The sequence below is a fragment of the Rattus rattus genome, chromosome 5, assembly GCF_011064425.1.
Source record: "Rattus rattus isolate New Zealand chromosome 5, Rrattus_CSIRO_v1, whole genome shotgun sequence".
NCBI classification, from domain to species: Eukaryota; Metazoa; Chordata; class Mammalia; order Rodentia; family Muridae; genus Rattus; species Rattus rattus.
The window spans coordinates 106,941,399-106,961,130 of NC_046158.1; the positions used below are offsets into that span (position 1 = coordinate 106,941,399).

The window sequence follows — 19,732 nt, forward strand, 5'->3', positions numbered from 1 at the left end:
TCATGTTGACGAATGGACTGAAAATTTCTCGTGAAACTGTGTGTAGCAGGCACAGGCTTGGCATCCTCCCCCTGATGTGGTGGATCACTTCACAGAATATAAATTCCTTCTTAGTCTAGGTCCAAAATGGCAGGTTTTTTTTTTTTTTTTGGAAGATTGGTTGATTTTTATTATTCACCACTAAATCCACTAGTCCATCTGCCTCGTTTTCTTTCAAGAGATTTTAGTGTTTGTGTTGGTGACCGGGCTGGTTGGCTGTATGAGGCCATGGTATGTTTGGGCGCCTGCTCCTTCTGTTGAGGGCAGGGGTTGGCAACATGAGACTGTTGAAGAAAGTAAGGGGCTACCTTTGAGACTTGGGCTGGCGTTGAAGCCAGAGTCCAGGAGGGTGAGCCATTTCTAATGAACATGGAGACATGTAAGTAAGTGTAGGTATGAACTGGCTATGATGCTGTGTCTGTCTTGGAACTCCGTAAATGCCCTCGGGGCTGGACCTGGTGGGTGGGTTTGCCTCAGGAGGGACGCAGCTGTGGGCAGGTCTTTGTACTGCTGGGGCTTGTACACTGAGATGAGCTGGCGTAACACCCCGCTCGGGTTGTATCAAAGCCTTTGTCTGCAGAACCAGGCATGTTGACGGATATTTTGTGTGAGTTTCATTTAAACCATAAGGTAAGGACAGATGGGAGTGACGGCTGGTGCAGCACCCTGGGGACTGTGAGTGGTTAGTGGTGACATGGTCAAGGTGAGGAATGGCTGGTAAGAGTGTAGACACGTTCTATGACTGGCCCATGAGGAAGGGTGTCTGGGTGGTGAATGGTTCAAGTTCTGTGCAGATGAAATATGGACTGTCCCAGATTCTTCACTAACTCGGCTTGCCTTGTAGAGGATGAGGCTTTGGCTGTCTGTGGTCTGCCTCCTGCTTTCTTCCCAATGTTATTTTATAGTTTCGTGTTTATGTATGCATTTTGTGGTGGTCACATCGCCTTTTTGGGGGGGTTTTGTGTTTTTTTAATGAGAAATGACATTATTTCCCATCTAATACAATAAATGTAAATAAACATCGTTGTACTAGTTTGCAAGATTATATATTTTGTGTATCTCTCTCTCTCTCTCTGTGTGTGTGTGTGTGTGTGTGTGTGTGTGTGTGTGTGTGTGTGTGTGTGTGAACATTTGCAGGCCACCGTGCATGGTTAGAGGTCAGAGAATAACTTGTGGGAGTTAGTTCCCTGGCACCTCTCGGTCCGCTGCCACCACATCCAGTCTTGGGTGGTTCTCAGGGGTCTAACTCAGGGTGCTTTTAGCAGCTGAGCCATCTTGCCAAGCCCTAGCACATCTAAGCCCATTGTTGAAGTTCGGTCACTAATAAAGTCTTTAGCTTTCTTAGTAGGCTGGGGAAAGGGATGGATTCTAGGCCAGACCATAATCCCCTAAAATGAAGGCAGATATTCTCCAGATGGTAGGTTTCAGCAGCCAGTTCAAAACGTCAGTGAGCCCTAAAGCCACAGCCACCAGCCTTGCCAGTTAGAAGGGCAGCCACTGTTTGTCACCATACCAATGGTCCATTGTCTAACACTGGGACAGGAAGCCGAGCAGGAAGTGGGAGAATAATGACTTCAGATGACTGGCTGCTGAGCCGCTGCCCGTCCCTTGCCTACTCTGTAGGATCCACCGAAGCCTCTAAAAGATTAATTGTCTGCACCAGGGCAATTGTCTTCTCTCCGGGGTTCTTAGCCTGTATTGTTAACCTCACAGAGCCTGACAGGGTATCTTCCCAAGTTCCCAGTCAGGGAATTAGAGACACTGTTTCGTAGTTGTATGTCCATTTAAGGACAGTGGGGCAGCGTGAGATGGAGCTGCGGAAGCTGAACCTGTGTGAGCAGAGACCGGAGGTCAGAAGCGAATGCCCAGGCCTGCATGCCACTGGCCGCTGGACTGGGAATGGCGCTGCGGGCAGCTAGCTCTAGGAGCACTCACGCTCTATCATGGGAATTTGGGGGCAGCTTTTCATTTTGAAAAACTTCGAGAAACATTCAGAGAACTTTGTTAATGTGTTGCCTTGGCACCCCCAGTGTGTCTTGTCACGTGTGTTTGTGTGTGTTGTTTTCTCCATGTCCCCCTTAGCTTATTCTTAAAAAGGGCTATATTAATTCTTGGAGACACCCTTACAGTTGTTTTGATCTTATTCATCCCCCTCCCCCACCTCCCTACTCACCCAATTTCATGTTCCCCTTATAACGGGTTCCCCTTATATTCTCGAGATGATCGGGAAACCTGGTGGGGGAGGGGGAGCAGCCTCGGGAACATTTGCTGTGAGATTGTGTCATCTATGTAGAAGAAGAGTGCTGCATCCAGGAAGTCTCGGTATGGTCACCTCAGCAAGATCTGAGCAAAGACAATCCTGCCTGACACGCAGGTATGCATGGGGGACTCTCGCCAGACCCCGCCCCTTGTTAGTACTGCCGTGTATGCTTCCTGAGAGCTTGAACATCCTCTCATATGTACATGTCACCACACGTTACAGTCATAATCAGCAAGTGGATAGTGTCCCCATGCTGTCTTGGGACTGCAGACCTAAACTTCTGTCTAGAAATGTCCCTTTTAGCTGGAAGTTGGGGGAGGGGAAAAGTGAGTCAGGCCCCAGCCTAAACTCATGCATTGAATTAAGGAGCGCTTTGGAGAGGTGACACTTGTGGAGGATTGAGGTAGTTTGAGTCTAAAGACTCCCTGTGTATCTTTTACCTGGCGCTTCCGTGGGTTAAGAGTTAGGTCTTCTGCTTCTGAGGAATGCTGCGCCTTCCACCGAGAGGTGTGCGGCAGCGGCTGCTGACAGTGTAGAGCCAGGGTGGTGTCTTCAGTGTACAATTAGTACTTTCTCATGGACCGGACTCAGGAGCCTAAGATGGCGATGAAGCCACACTAGGGAGGTGCTATGCCTCCTGAAAGAGGTTTTCTGACTGTTATACCCAGGCTGTACCAACTACCCTAAACCTTGGTGTCTACTCTGCAGTGTGGTGCCCATCTGGAAGACTTGGAAGGACGGCAGGGGCACTCGGGGGAGCTGGACCATTCCAGGGAGGTCAGTGGGTCCAGAGAGAAGCTCAGAGGAACTGGATGTCTGTAGGCCATGGAGAAAGCAAGCAGCTGAGTTTAGCTGAGTGCTGAAGGGTTGCTTGTATCTTGTCTATGTTTGAAGCCTCTTCGCCCTCATGCACGGATTCGTCAATGTTTGACAACCCACTTCACACTCATCTCCGGTAGCTGTCATGAGGGCCACCTGCATGGCTTAGCTGCTGCTCCTGCACGCATACATGGGCCAGGTGACATCGAGTGCAAGTCACATAGTCCCCCGGCACCTGTGGGCACTAATTCTGAAAGTAAGATGTCCACTCATGGACATTTTGGCTGTGGCCTGGTTTATTGGGAAAGGCCTGTCAGCCTTTAAGGTAGCTGTTCAGGGGATGTCCTCGAAGTGGCCAGCCTAAAGCTAAGACAGACAGACCCCTGCAGATGGGACAATGACTGAATGGAAACCCTTCCTTTGTCTGGTCACAAGAAACACCTTTGGTTTACGCTGCTTACTTCCCCCTTGGGGCCTGTGCAGGCATGAATTAATTGATTAGTGTGCATAGACAGCAGGAGAGCCCTCTGTCTGATAAAGTGGAGCTGAAACGGGGGTCCACCTCACTCTAGGTATACGCACAGGAGCATTTGTGTATTTTAAACGTGAAGCCTGTGTGTCTCGACTTCCTAAGAAAGGCACTGTGCTATCTGACTTTGTGCTTTTAGAAATGAAGGCGGTTCCTATAAATCACCAACAAGGGAGAGGCCTAAATTATAGCTTGCTTGGATGAAACCAGCCAGAGATGTGTAGCCTCGGGCCATGTTCTCCAGAGGCCTTCATTAATTGAAAGCTGGAGTTTAATAAGATAAGTTGCTTTCTTAGAGTGTTGCCATTAAAGGCATGAATACCAATGTAAAATCCACGCTAGTCCTGACTCACGGAAGGATGGGTCGCTTCACACGGTAGTCACAGGAATTTATAGAGGAGCAGGTCTCTGTTGTAGCAAACGCAGTCACTAGGAGGTGAGGAGAACTGGTGTCTGCTCTGGTCTGTGACACAGTTATGTGTGTTTCCCTTGCAGTTGGAGGGAGCGGTTTGGCATTTTAGTTTTAGGCTTTGTTCACACCTGAACTGAACCACACACGCCATCTCTGTTCCATGACTAGAGGTGATGAGCGCTTCAGTTTCTCCCCTGAGGCAAGTGAAAGGACCTGGGTTAGATTCCCTCCATAGCGTTGAGCTGCTCTTCTGAATGGGGGTTCTCTGTAGCTACCATCGGCAAATGCACCCCATCAGGAAGCATGGCTCTTCTCCGTTGTCAGATGTTGAACGTCGCTTGCTGGAGAATCTGGGTGCCATTATCACTCCATTCTCTGTCACGTTGAGCGTTGCCAGGAACTCTGTCCACCTGGCTGCCTTTAGATGCTTCGGACGTGCTTTTGAAGCAAGTGCGTTCGACCCTACAGGCACAGGCTGCATCTGTCTGGGTGTAAGCAAATTCGAGAGGAGACTGAAGCACTGGGGTGTGTTCGGATGGCTGGCGGGGTGTTGGGCTAGGCGTCCTTGTGTTGATCGACACCACGTGTGAGGGTGCTGTCGGCCTGGCAGGTGCTACACCTGCAGGGCCACCCAGCAGTTGTGGGATCCGGGAGCCGTGAACGTGTAACCAAGAGGAGGTGCAGGTGCCTGGAGGGGAACTTCAGGCGGGTTCTCAGGGTGATTTTTTTTTTTTTTTAATCTCTGGAGGAGGAAATGAAGATGCAAAGGAAGGACGGTTTGGTCCTTCTGCAGACACATAAAAATAATAAGGTGGTTGCATCATCCCCTTGACTAGACTTTACCCCGCTGAACCAAAGCAGGAGGTTTTAGTTGTGGTTAAAGTGTGTTACATCCCACTTAGCATTTCAGAACAGCGTGTTCCTGCCCTGAATTGAGTATTCTGTCCCTCATATCTTACAGGAGACATACTACCAATCTTGAACCCTAGTTGGCTGGCCAGAGAGCAGGACCCAGTTCTGGTTCTGAGGCCTGCCTGGCAGGATCCCCGTCTAGTAGAACTGTGTGTCATACCGCCAGGATGGCTAGAGAGATAGCCCTGCTGTGAGTCAAGTTGTGAAGTGGTTTCCGTGTCCCTCTGAAAGGAATTCACTTTTAACAGTTGCTGTGGTAGGAAGCATAGGAGACAGGATACAAGTTGGGTCCTTGAGAATAATTTGCAGCCTATATGTAACTTTCGAGCCAGTGTGGCCATGGTAGGTCTGTGACAGCTTTGTTTGCTTGCCGTGCTGGGGGTGGGGTAGGAGCACATTTGTTCCTCTGATGTTCAGAGGCATGACATCATACCGGGTGCCCCTTGTGCACTGTCTCCAGCCGTCGTGATCGCTAAGCTATGAGACCCAGGCTGTTGAGATGCACGTGTTCTCTGTGGTGAATGGGAAGTGAGTGCAGCCTCTGGGCCGCAGTCACCTGGCCTCAAGGCAGCCGTGGGCATTGAGCCAGCATGGAAATCTCAGTGGATTCCCTGTCTGAAGGTGGAGAGGGGCAAAGGCCTCATGGCTGCTATATTCAACATTGTTCAGATGGCTGGATTAGGATCCCGTAGGGGCAATATGGCTGTGCTGTAGGTGCCCCTCAGCCTCCTGGGTGACTCGCTCTGTCCAGAGCACCATCCAGGTGGACCATTGCACTGCATTCTTGGGAGCCAGAACCCGCAGCAGAGACCCTACCCAGAGGCCTTCTGGTCTCATAGTCCAAAATTCAGTTCCCTACGAAAGACTGTCTACATGTAAACCTTTTAGAAGTTTAAGACTCTTTAACGTGGATGTTGTATGGACAACACGCTTCCAACTGAGGGTGTGCCTGTCCTCAGAGACTTCTGTCTCTGAGAACTTGGGATAGGATACTGTCAGTCTTCAAAAAGGATTTATTTATCCATCTTTTATTTGTGCGTATGGGAGCATCAGGTGTGTACAGGTTGTTCTCTGGACAGAGGGCATTGGAGCCCCTGACACTGGATGTACAGGCAGTTATGAGCTGTCTGAGGGTACAAAGAACCCAGGAACACAAGAAGAGCAGTAAGCGCTCACCGTTGAGCTGTCTTTCCAGACCAATGCCACCTTTTTTACCCCGTTACCTTGACTGCCAGGAAACACGACTTGAAGGGGTGGTTATGTTTTCACAGATCTCACCCCTAGGTCTCACTGCATCTCCTCCTTGATGTGACTTGAAGTCTCTCCCAACCTTTACATTTTATTGTGACGTGGTTGTCACTCCTAGCCCCACTGTCTATACGGTGTGTGGCGTGAGGGCTCTACCCTGGGGGCTGGCATTTGTCCTCTACTGTAGCAGAGTTGCTGGGCTCACTCGCTGGGTCTCGCTTCCCACTCCACAGATCCAGTCTGAAACCTCCTTTGAGCCAAAAGGAAGACGACCTTGGGCGATAAGAGCTGTGTTGACGCCAGAGTCGCCTCTGTCTCTCCACATCCTTCTCTCCATTCTGGGAGCTCAAGTGTGAGGTCCTAGGTGTCACGTGCCTTCTAGGAAGGCGTGAGTGGGATCCAGGGTACCTGTCCCTGGCCAGCCACACTGGCCCTGTGGGTTGTTTTAGAGGCCTAAAGCCTATAATTATTTTTTACAGTTAGCAGTGGCAGTGGGTAATTCTTAGACACACAGTCCAAAGGGCACTAGAATGTCTTTTCAGGGGCCTGCTTGTCTCTGATGCTTTAAAAAAAGGCCTCCCCCCAAGTGTCTTTATGACTTAGTAGTTAATTTCTCCACAGTTCTGCAGACCACAGTTCCAACCTGAGTCCAGCAGCCATGGTGTCTTCACAGACCCCTCTCTGACTTGTCTGTGCCGCCGCTCTCAGTATTTAGAGTCACACCTTGCCCCGCAGACAGCCATACCTGAGAATTTGGGGGTCACCGTGGCCCACGTAGAGAGGTTGCCAGGAGAGAGGCCTTAGTGTAGTTTATTTTCTGCTTCAAGAGGTTTTAATCAGGAGGAGCGGTCTGTTTTGTACCAGACGGCAGAGGTGCGGTACTGAACTGTACCCCAGTACACAGATGCCTCTGGGAGTGCCTGAGTGTGAGTTACTGATGCAGACCCTCTGGACACAGGCCAAAGGCGGCCCTGCCAAGAGCTACGGGCCCAGGGAGGAAGAGCTGATGTCCTTACTCTCTTATGTTTTCTGTGGTTGTCTCTCTAGTTCCGCGTAAGCTGCGAGGTGCATTTTCCCGTGGACACTGACATTTAGCTGATGACACTGACTACCCCCACCCCCACTGCAGATGATGGTCATTTTTAGGGTTGATGTGCCGTCCTGACCAGAGTGTGAGAGCGCTCGTTGGTGGTTGTGGGGAGCTTAGCATGATCCTTTCAACTCTCCTGACCCTTAAACCAACTGAAAACAAAAGCTCAGCCTTGGGTCCCCATGCCTTAGGTGTCAAGGAGCACTCTCTCTCTCTCTCTCTCTCTCTCTCTCTCTCTCTCTCTCTCTCTCTCTCACACACACACACACACACACACACACACACACACACACACACCCTAGTCCTGAGCCCTGGCTTCCTGGCTTTACTCTGCTTCAGCTTTCAAGTCTCCTACACCCCACGCCGCCCCACACCACCCCACGCCGCCCCACACTGCACAGTAGCAACACCAGGCTCAGACTGAGGTGCACCTGCAGCAGCCTCATTGCCGAATCTGATGTAAGGTGGAGCCGCCATCCTCCAGCTGTTTTCTGTTGTGTGGGCCACATGTGCTGGGCCAGAGGAGCAGCTCCAGCCGCCGTGCCAGCTGTCAAGGGATTTCTGGACTGGCACTGTGCTCTGAATCAGTACTAATGGCTTCCTCCATTGAATGTTGTCCAAAAGCAATTGTTCGCTTGTTAGAGACGCGTGCCGTGCTGTCACACCGGCCCAAGAGGGCAGCACCTCCCCCACCTCACACCCACTCCGAGGACTGGGTCTTCCCTTGCCAAAATTTCCTGCATTTCCATGTCAGTGCCTCCTGGCATGAGCATGTGTGTCCTTTGTACAATATTCTCGTTAACCGTGACTGCAGTCGCCATGGTCCACCTGTCAACCTCAAATGGTTAGCCAGTCGCTGTCTCCCCAGATGTTGCCAGGGCTAGAATTTGAAGCTTACCAAGTGTAAGCGGTCGAGACTCCTGACTCACTCATTCTGGGTGTGTTGGTTGTCACCCAGTCAGCCCCAGCGTCTGGCTATGCGGAGGGCAGCGGTGACTTAGGTCGATACAAGTCTTCCCACCTTGGACTGATGGCTTAGTCAGTCGTAGCACATGCTTTCTTTGTTTTAGTGAATTGTGGTTCTCTTTTGAATAAGCCTCTCTCAGCCTATTAATATTCGTCTTCACGAAAAAGAACTTTCCCCTGAGTTATTCTCACACAAAAGGAGCAAAGTAATTTTGAAAGTTAAATCAAAACAAAGCAATCTTGTGTGTGTGGAGCCGATAAAATCACAGCCTGTGGTCACGGGAGCACCTCCACAGGAATCGCTGACATAAAGCCCATTTCCTCCCATCTTGTTATGGAAAGAGAAGGGGAAATGCCCCGGCCCCTTGAGCTTGAGAGCTGTGTAAACAGTGGGGTGAGGAGAGCTCCCCTCACAGCTGGCGTCTGCTGGGACCTTTGGAGTCTGAGAGGGAACAGACAGTCCCAGTCTGATTCATGGTCATTCCCAGACGTCCGATTCCCACCAAAACGAAGGGAGGTCTGTCGGGGGCTGGGGATGGCCACACAGCCAGGTCCTGTTTGTGGGTTAGTTGTTCAGGAAGCAACTAGGACCGACTTCAGCCTTGACCTTGAACCAGGTCCTAGCCGATGGCATTGAGGCAAATGCATTCCCTTGCCTTCCGTTGTCCAATGAGGTGAGTTAGAACCCAGAAGTGAGCGCTCTGGAAATGTGCAGGGTGCTCTGAAGTCTTTTTTTTTTTTTTTTTTTTTGGTTCTTTTTTTTGGAGCTGGGAACCGAACCCAGGGCCTTGCGCTTCCTAGGCAAGCGCTCTAACCACTGAGCTAAATCCCCAACCCCGCTCTGAAGTCTTCAGATGAACCTGAAGTTTCCTTCTAAACAGTCTTCAGATGTAACAAACCTACACACATCACGACACGTTGTTCTTAATTGCCCTTTCCTCCCTGGCCCTGAGGCGGGAGGACAGGGTCTGCTCAGTCCCTGTCATCCGCACTGGGCAGCCCATCCCTTCCAGTTTATTTAGCTTCTTGGGGTACATTACCCCCAAATCACTTCTTCCTCAAGAATCACAGTAACCAGAGTCCATCTCTGAGGGAGTCGTGGCATGTCCGAATCTCAGTGACTGTGACTGGCAGTAAAGGGACACAAGTTCATTCTTTCTGTCCCTCTGCTCCCTCCCACACCCTCAGCCACTTCTCCTGTAGCAAACATCAGTGACCTGGCATGGCTCTTGTCCAGCACCCACGTGAAGGTTTACAGTTCCAGGACACCTTTGGAAGCGTTCGGTATTCCATTCACTCCGTTTTCCCAGTGATGGAGAGTTCATTCGGTATATGTGTACTCTGTGCTGTCCCATCCCTCCCAACAGCAGGGCAGATGGAATTTGAGTTTCCCTGCAGTCCAGATGGGATGTGTCTCTTGCCTTACATGTGCCTTCTCCAGACTACCAGGGAGTAACTAAGAACTCTGCTTCTGTTGTCACAGGGGTTTGCAAACGATTACCGAGAGGCCGAAGACCACCCTCAAATGGTTATCTTACAACTGTTACGCTTCATCTTCCGTCTGGTCTGGAGAAGGCATTGACAGGAGCTTCGTGCAGCCAGGACAAATGGCGGACATCGCTCTTGTTCAGACCGGGAGAACCCCAGCACCTCCATCTCTTGGTGCTGCGACAGTCTGGCCGGTGGCTCTGTCCCAGAGAGGCATGCGGAGCACGGACAGCACTCAGCACTGTGTCGATGTGGACGGAACCTCTGTCCATCACCACATGGCCGGATTTTCAGTAAATAATTGTTGTGAATGTAAACAAGGGAGGGTTTTTCTCTTTTAAATGTACAGATCCTACGGACAGAGAAATATGCAAGAGAGGTGTTTACATATGGTGTGTTGATTTTTTTAAACCCACTTTCTTTGATAACTGTTTTGTTTTTGTTTTTTTTGTTTTTTGTGTGTGTTGTTTTTTGTTTTTTTTGGTCTTGTTTTTGTTTCAGAAAGGAAAACTTTTAGACAATTTATGGATAATTTTTTTATATTCAAATTCTTAACCCATTACCTTCTCAGAGGACTGCGTAACCCTGCAGTGGGAACTGAGCCAGCCGATTTATAAGGCTGCCTTAGTTTATTTTTAGATATTACTGTACAGAATTTTTTAAACAGGAAGAGTATGGCGTTGCCCTCTCTCCTCTGCCATGCCTCCGAGTTTCCTTTTGAATTTTTACTACCAAAACAGTTGTTATGAAATGGAATGGGCTCGAGTGGCAGAGGGTCTGTTCTGGTACGCCACTTCCGTTTTGTAAATATTTACCTCCTTAGCTCAGTTGCTCCTGTGGCAAAAAAGTTCACACTTCTCATGCCCTCCCTCAACTCTTCGGACCCCTCGGTCTGTCTCCACACCGATGCACAGGTTCAGCCCAGGGTCCTTTCAAATGTGTTTGTGTCTGCAAGGGCTAGGGGCTGCCCGGATTGTTCCCAGCTCCATCAATCAGGCTGACTTCATGGGAAGGGCTCCTGGGCACTTCACTTCACTGCGGTGGCTTCGTTTGTCTCTCTTATCCTGAGAGAACGTGGGCTTGCACACCACTTGCTGAAGCTGTTGGCTCTTCTGGTTGCCTGCTCTGCTGCCCGCCGCAGGCTCTGCTGGCTGTGTGTACCAGATGAGCTGGAGCCCACACTTTCTCCGGGATTGGCCAGGTCATTTCAGGAGCAAGGAGCTCAGGTGATCCTTTTCCGTGCTTCTTGGTATGTGGCCCCACTCATCCCTCCTGGCCTGTGGCTCCTGGATTTCATCTCCATTCCCATGAGTCAGGGACTGGCTCTACTTCATCAGTTTCCATACACAGGAAACCTCCATTTTACCAAGTAAAACATTTGTCTTCACAAGATGTCTGCCTGCTTTGCTCTCTCCCATTTTCTTAACACCTGGACCTTCTTGGGCCTCCTGTGTCTGGGGCGGGGGTGGGGTGCTGTTTCTTGGTACCCTGCCTCTTAGGACCAGAAGCCCATACATTGGTCAGTTATTTCAAGAGCAGGCAGGACTGGAAGTGTATAGCCTAGTGGAAGAGCTCTGTGTCCTATCCCCAGCACCTCCTAAAACAACAGCACACCTGTCAGACAGACAGACAGACAGACAGGAGATTAAAAAGGTGGGGGGCAAAGAAGAAAGAACATGGGAGGGGTGGGGGGCAGTGATGAACCCTCTAACTTGTGAGAACTTCAGACATTAGGCAGCTTGCTTAGAGAGGTGTATGCGTTTCCAAGCAAGTCATCGGTGCCAATGACTGTGTGCTTTCGGCCTGTAGAAAGCCAGTGGTTTTTCTTACGTAGAGGAATCCATTTATTCCTACTTTCCTGCGTGTGTGTGTGTCTGTGTGTGTGTGTGTGTGTGTATGTGTGTGTGTGTATACATTTCCTTCTAGATTGAAATCATCCGATTCCAAATAATGTTTATAAATGCTTTCCCAGCTTCCATAGATTTGTAATAGACTGAAAGCTGTTTTGGTGTTCACCTCCTTTCCTAATGCATTGAGCCTGCTCATGGGTTCCCATGAGGCCTACGGTTGTAAGTTGGTGTTAAGAGTACAACCATGGCTCTGCTACACACACTCACACACACACTCACACAAACACACACACACACACACACCAAAGACATACTTGGTGGGCCATCCCCTCCCTAGGACCTCCATTCTCATGTGCCAGTCTCTCCGACTGGAGCACTTTACTGTCTCAGCCCCGTGGCTCTGTGGTACTGCCTAGGCGGGTGCAGAAGTCTCCCAGAGCCAGGTGCCAGTGGTATATGTGGCCCCTAAAGCGTGTTTACCTCCAGCCTGGGGCTGGCCGCTGAAGCAGCTCATAGGGTAGTAAGAGATTCTATGAATTGTAGAAGTATTCAAGAACAGGATGCAGCACCCAGAACTTAAACATGATGACTGGATGTCCCTGTACTGTATCTGTTTCTTAAAATGCAAGTGTCTCCTGCAGAAAGTGTCTCAGCTTACTGTGGGTAGCCCTTTGTGCTTAATTGTTAGTTTATCATTCTCTCTTCTGTGCTAGAACAGAAACTAGATCTCCCTCCTCCGTGTGTGTGTGTGTGTGTGTGTGTGTGTGTGTGTGTGTAAACATAATGCGGGTTTTGTGCCTTGACAACCTCCCCATGTGAGGTTTGTAAATAGTGTCCTGTGACTTCACCTCAAGTTGGAATAAACGTACAAAATGGCGTCCTGAGTGATTCTTCAAATTTTCTTTCCAGAAAAGAGTTGAGTTCGGGGGAGGGAGGGTGTCTGAAAAATCAGCTTAAAGTCCCTCTTTATTAAAGTCTGTAATGGATAATGTCTGCTTCTCCTGTTTCCTCCTTCCAGTGTTGTATATATTCTGACTATTTATTAGATTAGGAAGTCATGTTTCACTCGTCAACTGAGCCAAATGTCTGTGTGCAATTGTATTCTCATTACCTTTCTTTGTAAAATATTGTACAGCATAAATGAGTAAAAAAAAAAATCACTGTTTTTCCAAACTTCTCATTATTAAGGATTGTAAATACCGTAGGTTCTCCTTCTGTGTAATGTGCCCTACTGTTCCATAATGCTGTAACTTGTAGAGTCATTGTATATTTATTTTCTGCTTATTTAATGTCTTACGTTCTTGAAAGTGTTGACATCCCTATCCCTGACACCCCAGCCATGCCATGAATTGCTTCAGCTCCTGATAAAGGGGGGCACTGACTGACTGGCTCTGTTCCCCAACATGGCTTCTGCTTTGGCTTCTGGCATTCAGTGCTTGGATTCTGCTGCCTCTCTGAGGAAACGAGTATTTGCTGCCGATGAGATACCCTAGCTACAGTAGCCTGGAAGATCGGACTCTAAGAAAATACCCATCAAACCCATTTGTAAAGCAGCTGGCCTCTGGGGAAAGCAGATTTAGCAATAAGTTGGCCATATCTTTAGAGAAGTATTAGCAACAGATGGGGAAGGTTTTTTTCTTTAATTGAGAGTGTATCTTTGACAACTCAGTGTTGAGAGAAATCCTGCCTCTTGAGGTACTGCTGAATTGCCGCCCTTGGTAAGAAAAGGGCAGGTGGGGCCTGTTTTTAGAGCATTTGACAAGGCCACTTGTGTCACCAGGACACTTGCTGGCTACAGTCCCCACCTGCTGTGTGCTTCTGGTGTTTTGAGGTCTGTGGACTGAACTTACCTGTGCCATTCAGCTCCCTCCCCACCCTGTTCACTGCATTTGGCCAGCCTTGCTCCTGCTTCCCTCAACAGAGGCCCCCACTGGCCTGGGTGTCCTGGCCTGGGTGTCAAGATGGAAAAAGAAAGCTCACTGAAGCTCTAGAGCCATGTGACTTCATGTAAATGGTTTTGTCCTCCCTGCTGATTTAGCCTGGTGCCTGTGTGTGTCCATCCACTCAGTACGTCTGTGTGCGGGTTGTGTCCACACGTGTCGCTACATCAGCGGGGAATCCCTCTCAAACAGCGTTGCACAAAACATCCTCAAGTTCCCAGCAAAGTACTTGATCTCTTTCAAATGTGTTTTATCGTCTAGGTTCTGTGACCACTGGTTTCTGTATCCAGACCTGTCAGGTATCCTTTGGTAAACAGCACTGATCTCTGTATTGTACCCCATCACTAACGTGTCAGAACCCAGCGTATGTAGCATTTGTATTGCAGTTTCCCTGGCTTCCTTTATGTTTTGCACTGATGAATTTTGACAGGGTAATTGCCACTGTACCTGTGCAATACTGCTGTAAATAACTGCAGATTTTTTTAAGAAACTCAACCTTTTATGTTCTTAATGAATTTTATATAAATAAAACTTGCGACTAGCTCTCATGAACTGTTTGATCTGTGGTCTTCAAAATGGCTGACAACTGGAGGTACGTGTAGATGTATATATCCCTGCCTAATATCACATTCACTACATGTAGATCTTATAATGGGGCTGTGTAGTATATACAAGTTAAAAGCAAACCACGAGGCGCTGTTGAGGGACTAGAAGTTGTAAGGTCCATGTGAACAAGCACAGGATTTGACTGGATCTGAAATTGTTACTAGGAAAATACTGAACAATTTTAACCCAGGTGTCTATTCATGCTCTTAATTAAGCAGCACATAAATGGGGCTTTGTAAAGTTCACCAACCAAACCCATTGCAAAGGAATTGTTTGGCCTACCACCCCCACCCGCAACCCGTAGAAGCCTACATTTTTCCAGAGCCCTTTACCTGCCATGGGTGTGGGCATGTATGCTCACCTAGGCATTTTGCATGAATGCTGTAACTACATCCTTTACCTAGCAACAGGTCATAGATCTTTCTAGAATGGTCTTCTTCCCTCTGACTCCTGCATCCAACACTGAGACAGTACTCTGGCCTGGTTCACCAGCAGCAGCCACTAAAAATGCTCTCTCACCCTCTGAGGAAGCTCTGTCAGTGACATGCTCAAACTTGCCTGGTGTACAAGGAGGCATTGGCCTTCCTGATTTAAATTAGACCGACCTGTTCACAGCTCTCCTGACACAGGGCTCTATTGGCACTGCCATTTTGTCTGAAGGGAGCAGACATATTTTTAGCCACTTGTTTCACATTTTCCTATTGAAGATCAACTTGTTATGCATAATGGTCCTTCTGTCTGTTGCTTCTTTTCTTCCTGCATTCTATTGTGAGCAATTCCACGCACATGAGAAAATCCACAGGATTCGGCAGCGTTCACATGACTTCCTAGCTCTTTGAATATTTTTCTGTGGCAGCATGTAAGCATCTACTGACAATTCTTTTTTTTCTATTTGCATATTTCAAAGTTAAGAGTCATCAGTAAACTCCTTCCTAAAATCAACATACAAGCCATTCAATTTTTAAATTATCATTAAAGATAAAACACAGATTTGGGGCTGAGGAGATGGTGCAGTACATAAGATTGTTCCTCTTGCAGAGGACCCAAGTCTGTTTCCCAGCACCCATGACTAGTGGGTTACAATCATCTATAAATCTATTTATAAGGGATCCAGTGCTCACCTCAGATTCCCTCCCCTCATACACACATACATTAAAAACAAACATTAAGAAAAACATGTACTAGGGCTTGGGGATTTAGCTCAGTGGTTAGGCGCTTGCCTAGCAAGTGCAAGGCCCTGGGTTCAGTCCCAGCTCTGAAAAAAAAAAAAAAAAAAAAAAAAAAAAAAAAAAAAAGATGTATTAAACGCATCTGTTAAGATTCAGTTAAGGGAACAATTGTCACCCATGGACATATCAAAATAGCAGCATTACCACCACTTCAGAGAGTTCCTTCCCAGGCAGTACTGTCCCCTCACCCCACCCCTAATGCACTGACCAGTGGCTTCTGATGTTTTGTCCCACTGTGAGTTATTTCTGCCTGTTCCCAGTTTCTTCATATGAATGGAATAATTTGTGTCTGGTTCCTTTCGGTCAAGGCAAGTTCCAGAGTTGTGTTACAAGGCCTAATAATCGGTCGTCGTCTAATGGACACCTGAGCTTTGGCCTTTGCAAGTGACAATGAGCAAAATTTCTGTGACTGTTCTCATACAAAGTGCCAGTTACCAACCAAGAAGCCAGATTTTGCTATCTTGCATTGATTTCCGTGTTCTGTCCTGCTTGTGGCAATCTTTATGTCAGAGTGTTAAATATCCTTTATTCATATAACCCCACAGTTTGCTTTTCCTTCTTAACCCACCTGGGATTACCTTTTAGTGACACACATTATGACTATTTCTACACCCCATGCAGTGTATGCCTCTGTCTATACTGAAGGGCCCAATGCACTCAACTCTCTCACACGCCATTCTGTTTCTTCGCTCTTCTTTCTTCTCTCTCCTCTCTCCCTCCATCTTTTATTCATGTTAGTTACTTAGATTTTTGTTTTCAGTGTTCTCCCCCAACCCCCTGCACACACACACCTGTTCTATGTGCGGGTCTACATTAACTTAGGAACAAGTTGCCATTTCACATGTATGTTTTTCAAGGCTTTTGTCTGCAATTCATTAGATGCAGTTTCCTATCCAGTTTCTAAGCCTGGAGCTGAATGGGAGGGCCATGAAGATTTGACAACAGGAAATGGCTTCTGGATGCTCAGAGATGAATGGAAACGAGACACGAGGAATCTGGGGTGCCCTGGCCCTGCTCAGTTCTGTTGGGTCTTGCGATTTTCCTGCAGCCTTGATCGCACATCAGAATATCACAGTGCACGCACTGTATAATCCCACCCAAGCAAATGCTGCCCCAGCTCCTACCCAACACGGCTGTAAGCTATGGACACAGATCATACTGTCCTTGGTCATTTTGCTTGCCCTGGCTTTATCTCAAAAAATAAAGTTGTTGCCTTCATTCCCTAACATGTAAGTATTTCGAGTGTAGCTTTGGAAGGGATCGTGTTAGAATGTTTGATTGGAAAAACAGCCATTCAGCTCTTTCTCCACGGCGGCCCCTAGGCCGTCAGCCATGGGAAGATGGAGCTTCCCAGCCGTCAGCTGTCAGAAGCCCATTGAAGTAGGCGATGAATGCAGACTTTGCACTTTCTGCGAGAAGCACGTGGCCACCGAAGTGTCTGCTGGCTGATGCTCTGGTGGAGGCTGGAAGGGCTGTGTGGTTGGAATCTGTGATGGGAACGACACACAAGGTTTCCCCAGGGGGCAGGGTGTCTTAGCTCGTGGCAGAGTGGGCCTGCCGCTGAGTAAGGGGCATTCTTGTTATGGACCAAGGGAAAGTGGAGATAGGGAACACAAGCCTGTTCTGAGATGCACTGTGAATGCCAGTCAGAGTGCGCTCAGCATGGTTATTACTTTAAAAGGAAGAGGGGCTGGGGAGGAAGAGGAAGGAGAGGAGGAGGAGGAGAAGGAGAAAGGAGGAGGAGGAAGAGGAGGAGGAGGAGGAGGAGGAGAGGAGTCGGAAGAGGAGGAGGAAGAGGAGGAGGAAGGGGAGGAGGAGGAAGAGGAAGAGGAGGAAGAAGAGGAGGAGGAGGAAGAGGAGGAGGAAGAAGAAGAAGAGGAGGAAGAAGAGGAGGAAGAGGAAGAGGAGGAGGAGGAGGAAGAAGAGGAGGAAGAAGAGGAGGAAGAGGAAGAGGAGGAGGAAGAGGAGGAGAAGGAAGAGGAGGAAGGGAGGAGGAGGAAGGGGAGGAGGAGGAAGAGAAAGAGGAAGAGGAGGAGTAGGAGGAAGAGGAGGAGGAAGAGGAGGAGGAGTAGAAAGAAGAGGAGGAGGAAGAGGAGGTGTAGGAGGAAGAGGAGGAGGAGGAGTAGGGAAGAAGAAGAGGAGGAGGAAGAGGAGGAGTAGGAAGAGGAGGAAGAAGAAAAAAGAAGAAGAAGAGGAGGAGGAGGAGGAGGAGGAGGAGGAGGAGGAAGAAGAAGAAGAAGAAGAAGAAGAAGAAGAACAACAACAACAACAACAACAACAACAACAACAACAACAACTCCTAGACTGACAGACACTGCTATGCCCAAAAGAGTTTGCAGAATCTAAGTCTTTCAGTCTCTCTAAGAAGATGATGTCTGCCAATGTGTTGTTAGAAAGCTTTAAACAAAGAAGGTCAGAAGCCCAAGACTGAAGCCCCCAGAGGATTCAGTCTCTTGTTACTTCACGTGTCCTGCAACGCACACGCTGACATGTTGCTCTGAGCAAATAGCACCCTGGGAAAAGTGACGGGGGAGGCTGCAGAGCATGCCAAAGCAATAAGGAATAAATACCGACATTGAAAAGGCAGAGTGGGGGCGGGGGAGGAAGATTGCTGTTTGAGTTACTGACTTGAGTTCCACACGCATGTGCGCGCCTACACGTACCCAAGTGAATTTCGACATGGGATTGGGACAGAATTTCCAACAATTGTAAAAAAAAAAAAATGGCCCTGAATAAACTTCTGCCCTTTCGTACTATGTATTTATTCAAGGTAGTAGCCTCAGTGGAGCACTGATGATTATGAAATCAAAATATCAGGCAACTGAAAAATACCGAAACTATCCTATAGCCTGCAGGATTGGACATTGAGCTGTGATTTAATTCCTTGTGCAAAATCAAATAAGCACATCTCTTAGGGTGCAAATTTGTTTTTAGTAACCAGGCAGTGGTGGCCCTCAGGAGGCAGAGGCAGGCTCTAAATTTGAACCCAAGCTGGTCTACAGAGCAAGTTTTAGAACAACCAGGGCTACACAGAGAAACCCTGTCTCAAAAAGCAAACAAAAAACGTATGTGTGTCAAAGGCTGTTTTACGTTTCTATGATTTATTGCCAGTACATGATTTGTGCATGTATATTATGTATTTGTACACCCTGGATTGTGTAAATATTTCTCCGACATCAAATGATCACAAATGGAAAGGATTTGAGAAACGTTGGCTAATTCAGTGCACTTAGATTTTCTCCCTTTAACACCTCCAAGTGTCTTGGCTTATTTGAAGGGTGGGATATGCATCATCTGGCATCCAGCCTTGTACAGCTCTCTGTATGTGGCTGGTACCCAGTGCCACTTCTGCCTATGAAACTGTCCTCTGCCCATGTTGCAGCTGAGGACAGGCTCAGAGCCAACCCCATGCTCTTTCTGGGCACTTTGCATCTGGAACAAGTATAGTCTGGAGGACAGCACCCAAAAGGCTGCCAGAGGCCTGCTGCCCCCTCCTTGGCTATGATGCTCCTCTACCTAGCCATCAGCAACAGTTTCCTCTTGGTCTGTGGAGCAGGTGCCCGCCCCTCCTGCCAGTTCTCTTTGAGCTCAATTAGCTGAAGCTGGCCTCTGTTGTTGGCGACTGAACTGCTGACTCATTCCTACCTGTCAGGAGGACTGAATAAAAGTTGCACGAAGTTCTCTGCAAACAGTGTGAATTCAGAGGGTGTGGGACAACAAGCTGAGGGTTAAAATGTCCTCTGGGGCAAGACCAACCAGAACAGGGCTGTTAGGAGTCGCCAGGTATGACGAGAGTGTTTAATCTCTGGGCAACTTACACTTGGTCTTTTTCTCCTGCAAACTTTTCTGAAGCAAGCCTGACCTTATTCATATCGCAGAGGTGAAGCTGTTTCAACTGTCACAGGCCGCTGCTTTCCCACACGTTATCACTTCATTACAGGTGCTGCTGAAAGGGATCCTGGGAAGTAAGGTTTTGATAACTGCGTGGCTTCCCCTCCTTAAGGCAAGCGTGGGGCGAATTAACTCTTTTAATGACCTCTTTCTTGGGTCTAAAGAGCAAATGAGGGCCAGTGTCCTCGGAAAGTCCACTAGAAAGCTGGAGAGATGGATGGCTCAGTAGATAAAAGGTGCTTGATGCCAAGACTGATGACCTGAATTCAAGCCGTGGTAGAAGGTGAGGACTCCACAAGCTGTCCTCTGACCCCCACATATACACCATGATATGCATGCAAGCAATCACACACACACACACACACACACACACACACACACACACACACACACACACTGCAATAATTTTAAAATACATTAGACTTCAATTTAAAAACTAGTTTAGATGGCCAT

At 48.3% G+C, this 19,732-nt stretch overlaps 1 protein-coding gene across 2 annotated transcripts in view; it reads left to right on the forward strand.

The window, feature by feature from the left end:
* The window catches only part of Bcl2l11 (BCL2 like 11), a 161,692-nt gene that overhangs the window by 22,827 nt on the left and 119,133 nt on the right, over nucleotides 1-19,732 (forward strand). Inside the window, exon 5 of one of the 2 annotated variants that reach the window (XM_032904178.1) lies at nucleotides 9,759-10,192. The exons of the other annotated variant lie outside the window; for it this stretch is intronic. Within the exon in view, the coding sequence (XP_032760069.1) occupies nucleotides 9,759-9,857 (99 nt within the window). The 3' untranslated portion in view covers nucleotides 9,858-10,192. Of the gene's footprint in view, nucleotides 1-9,758; nucleotides 10,193-19,732 lie in introns of those variants that run through there. 2 annotated transcript variants of the gene reach the window in all.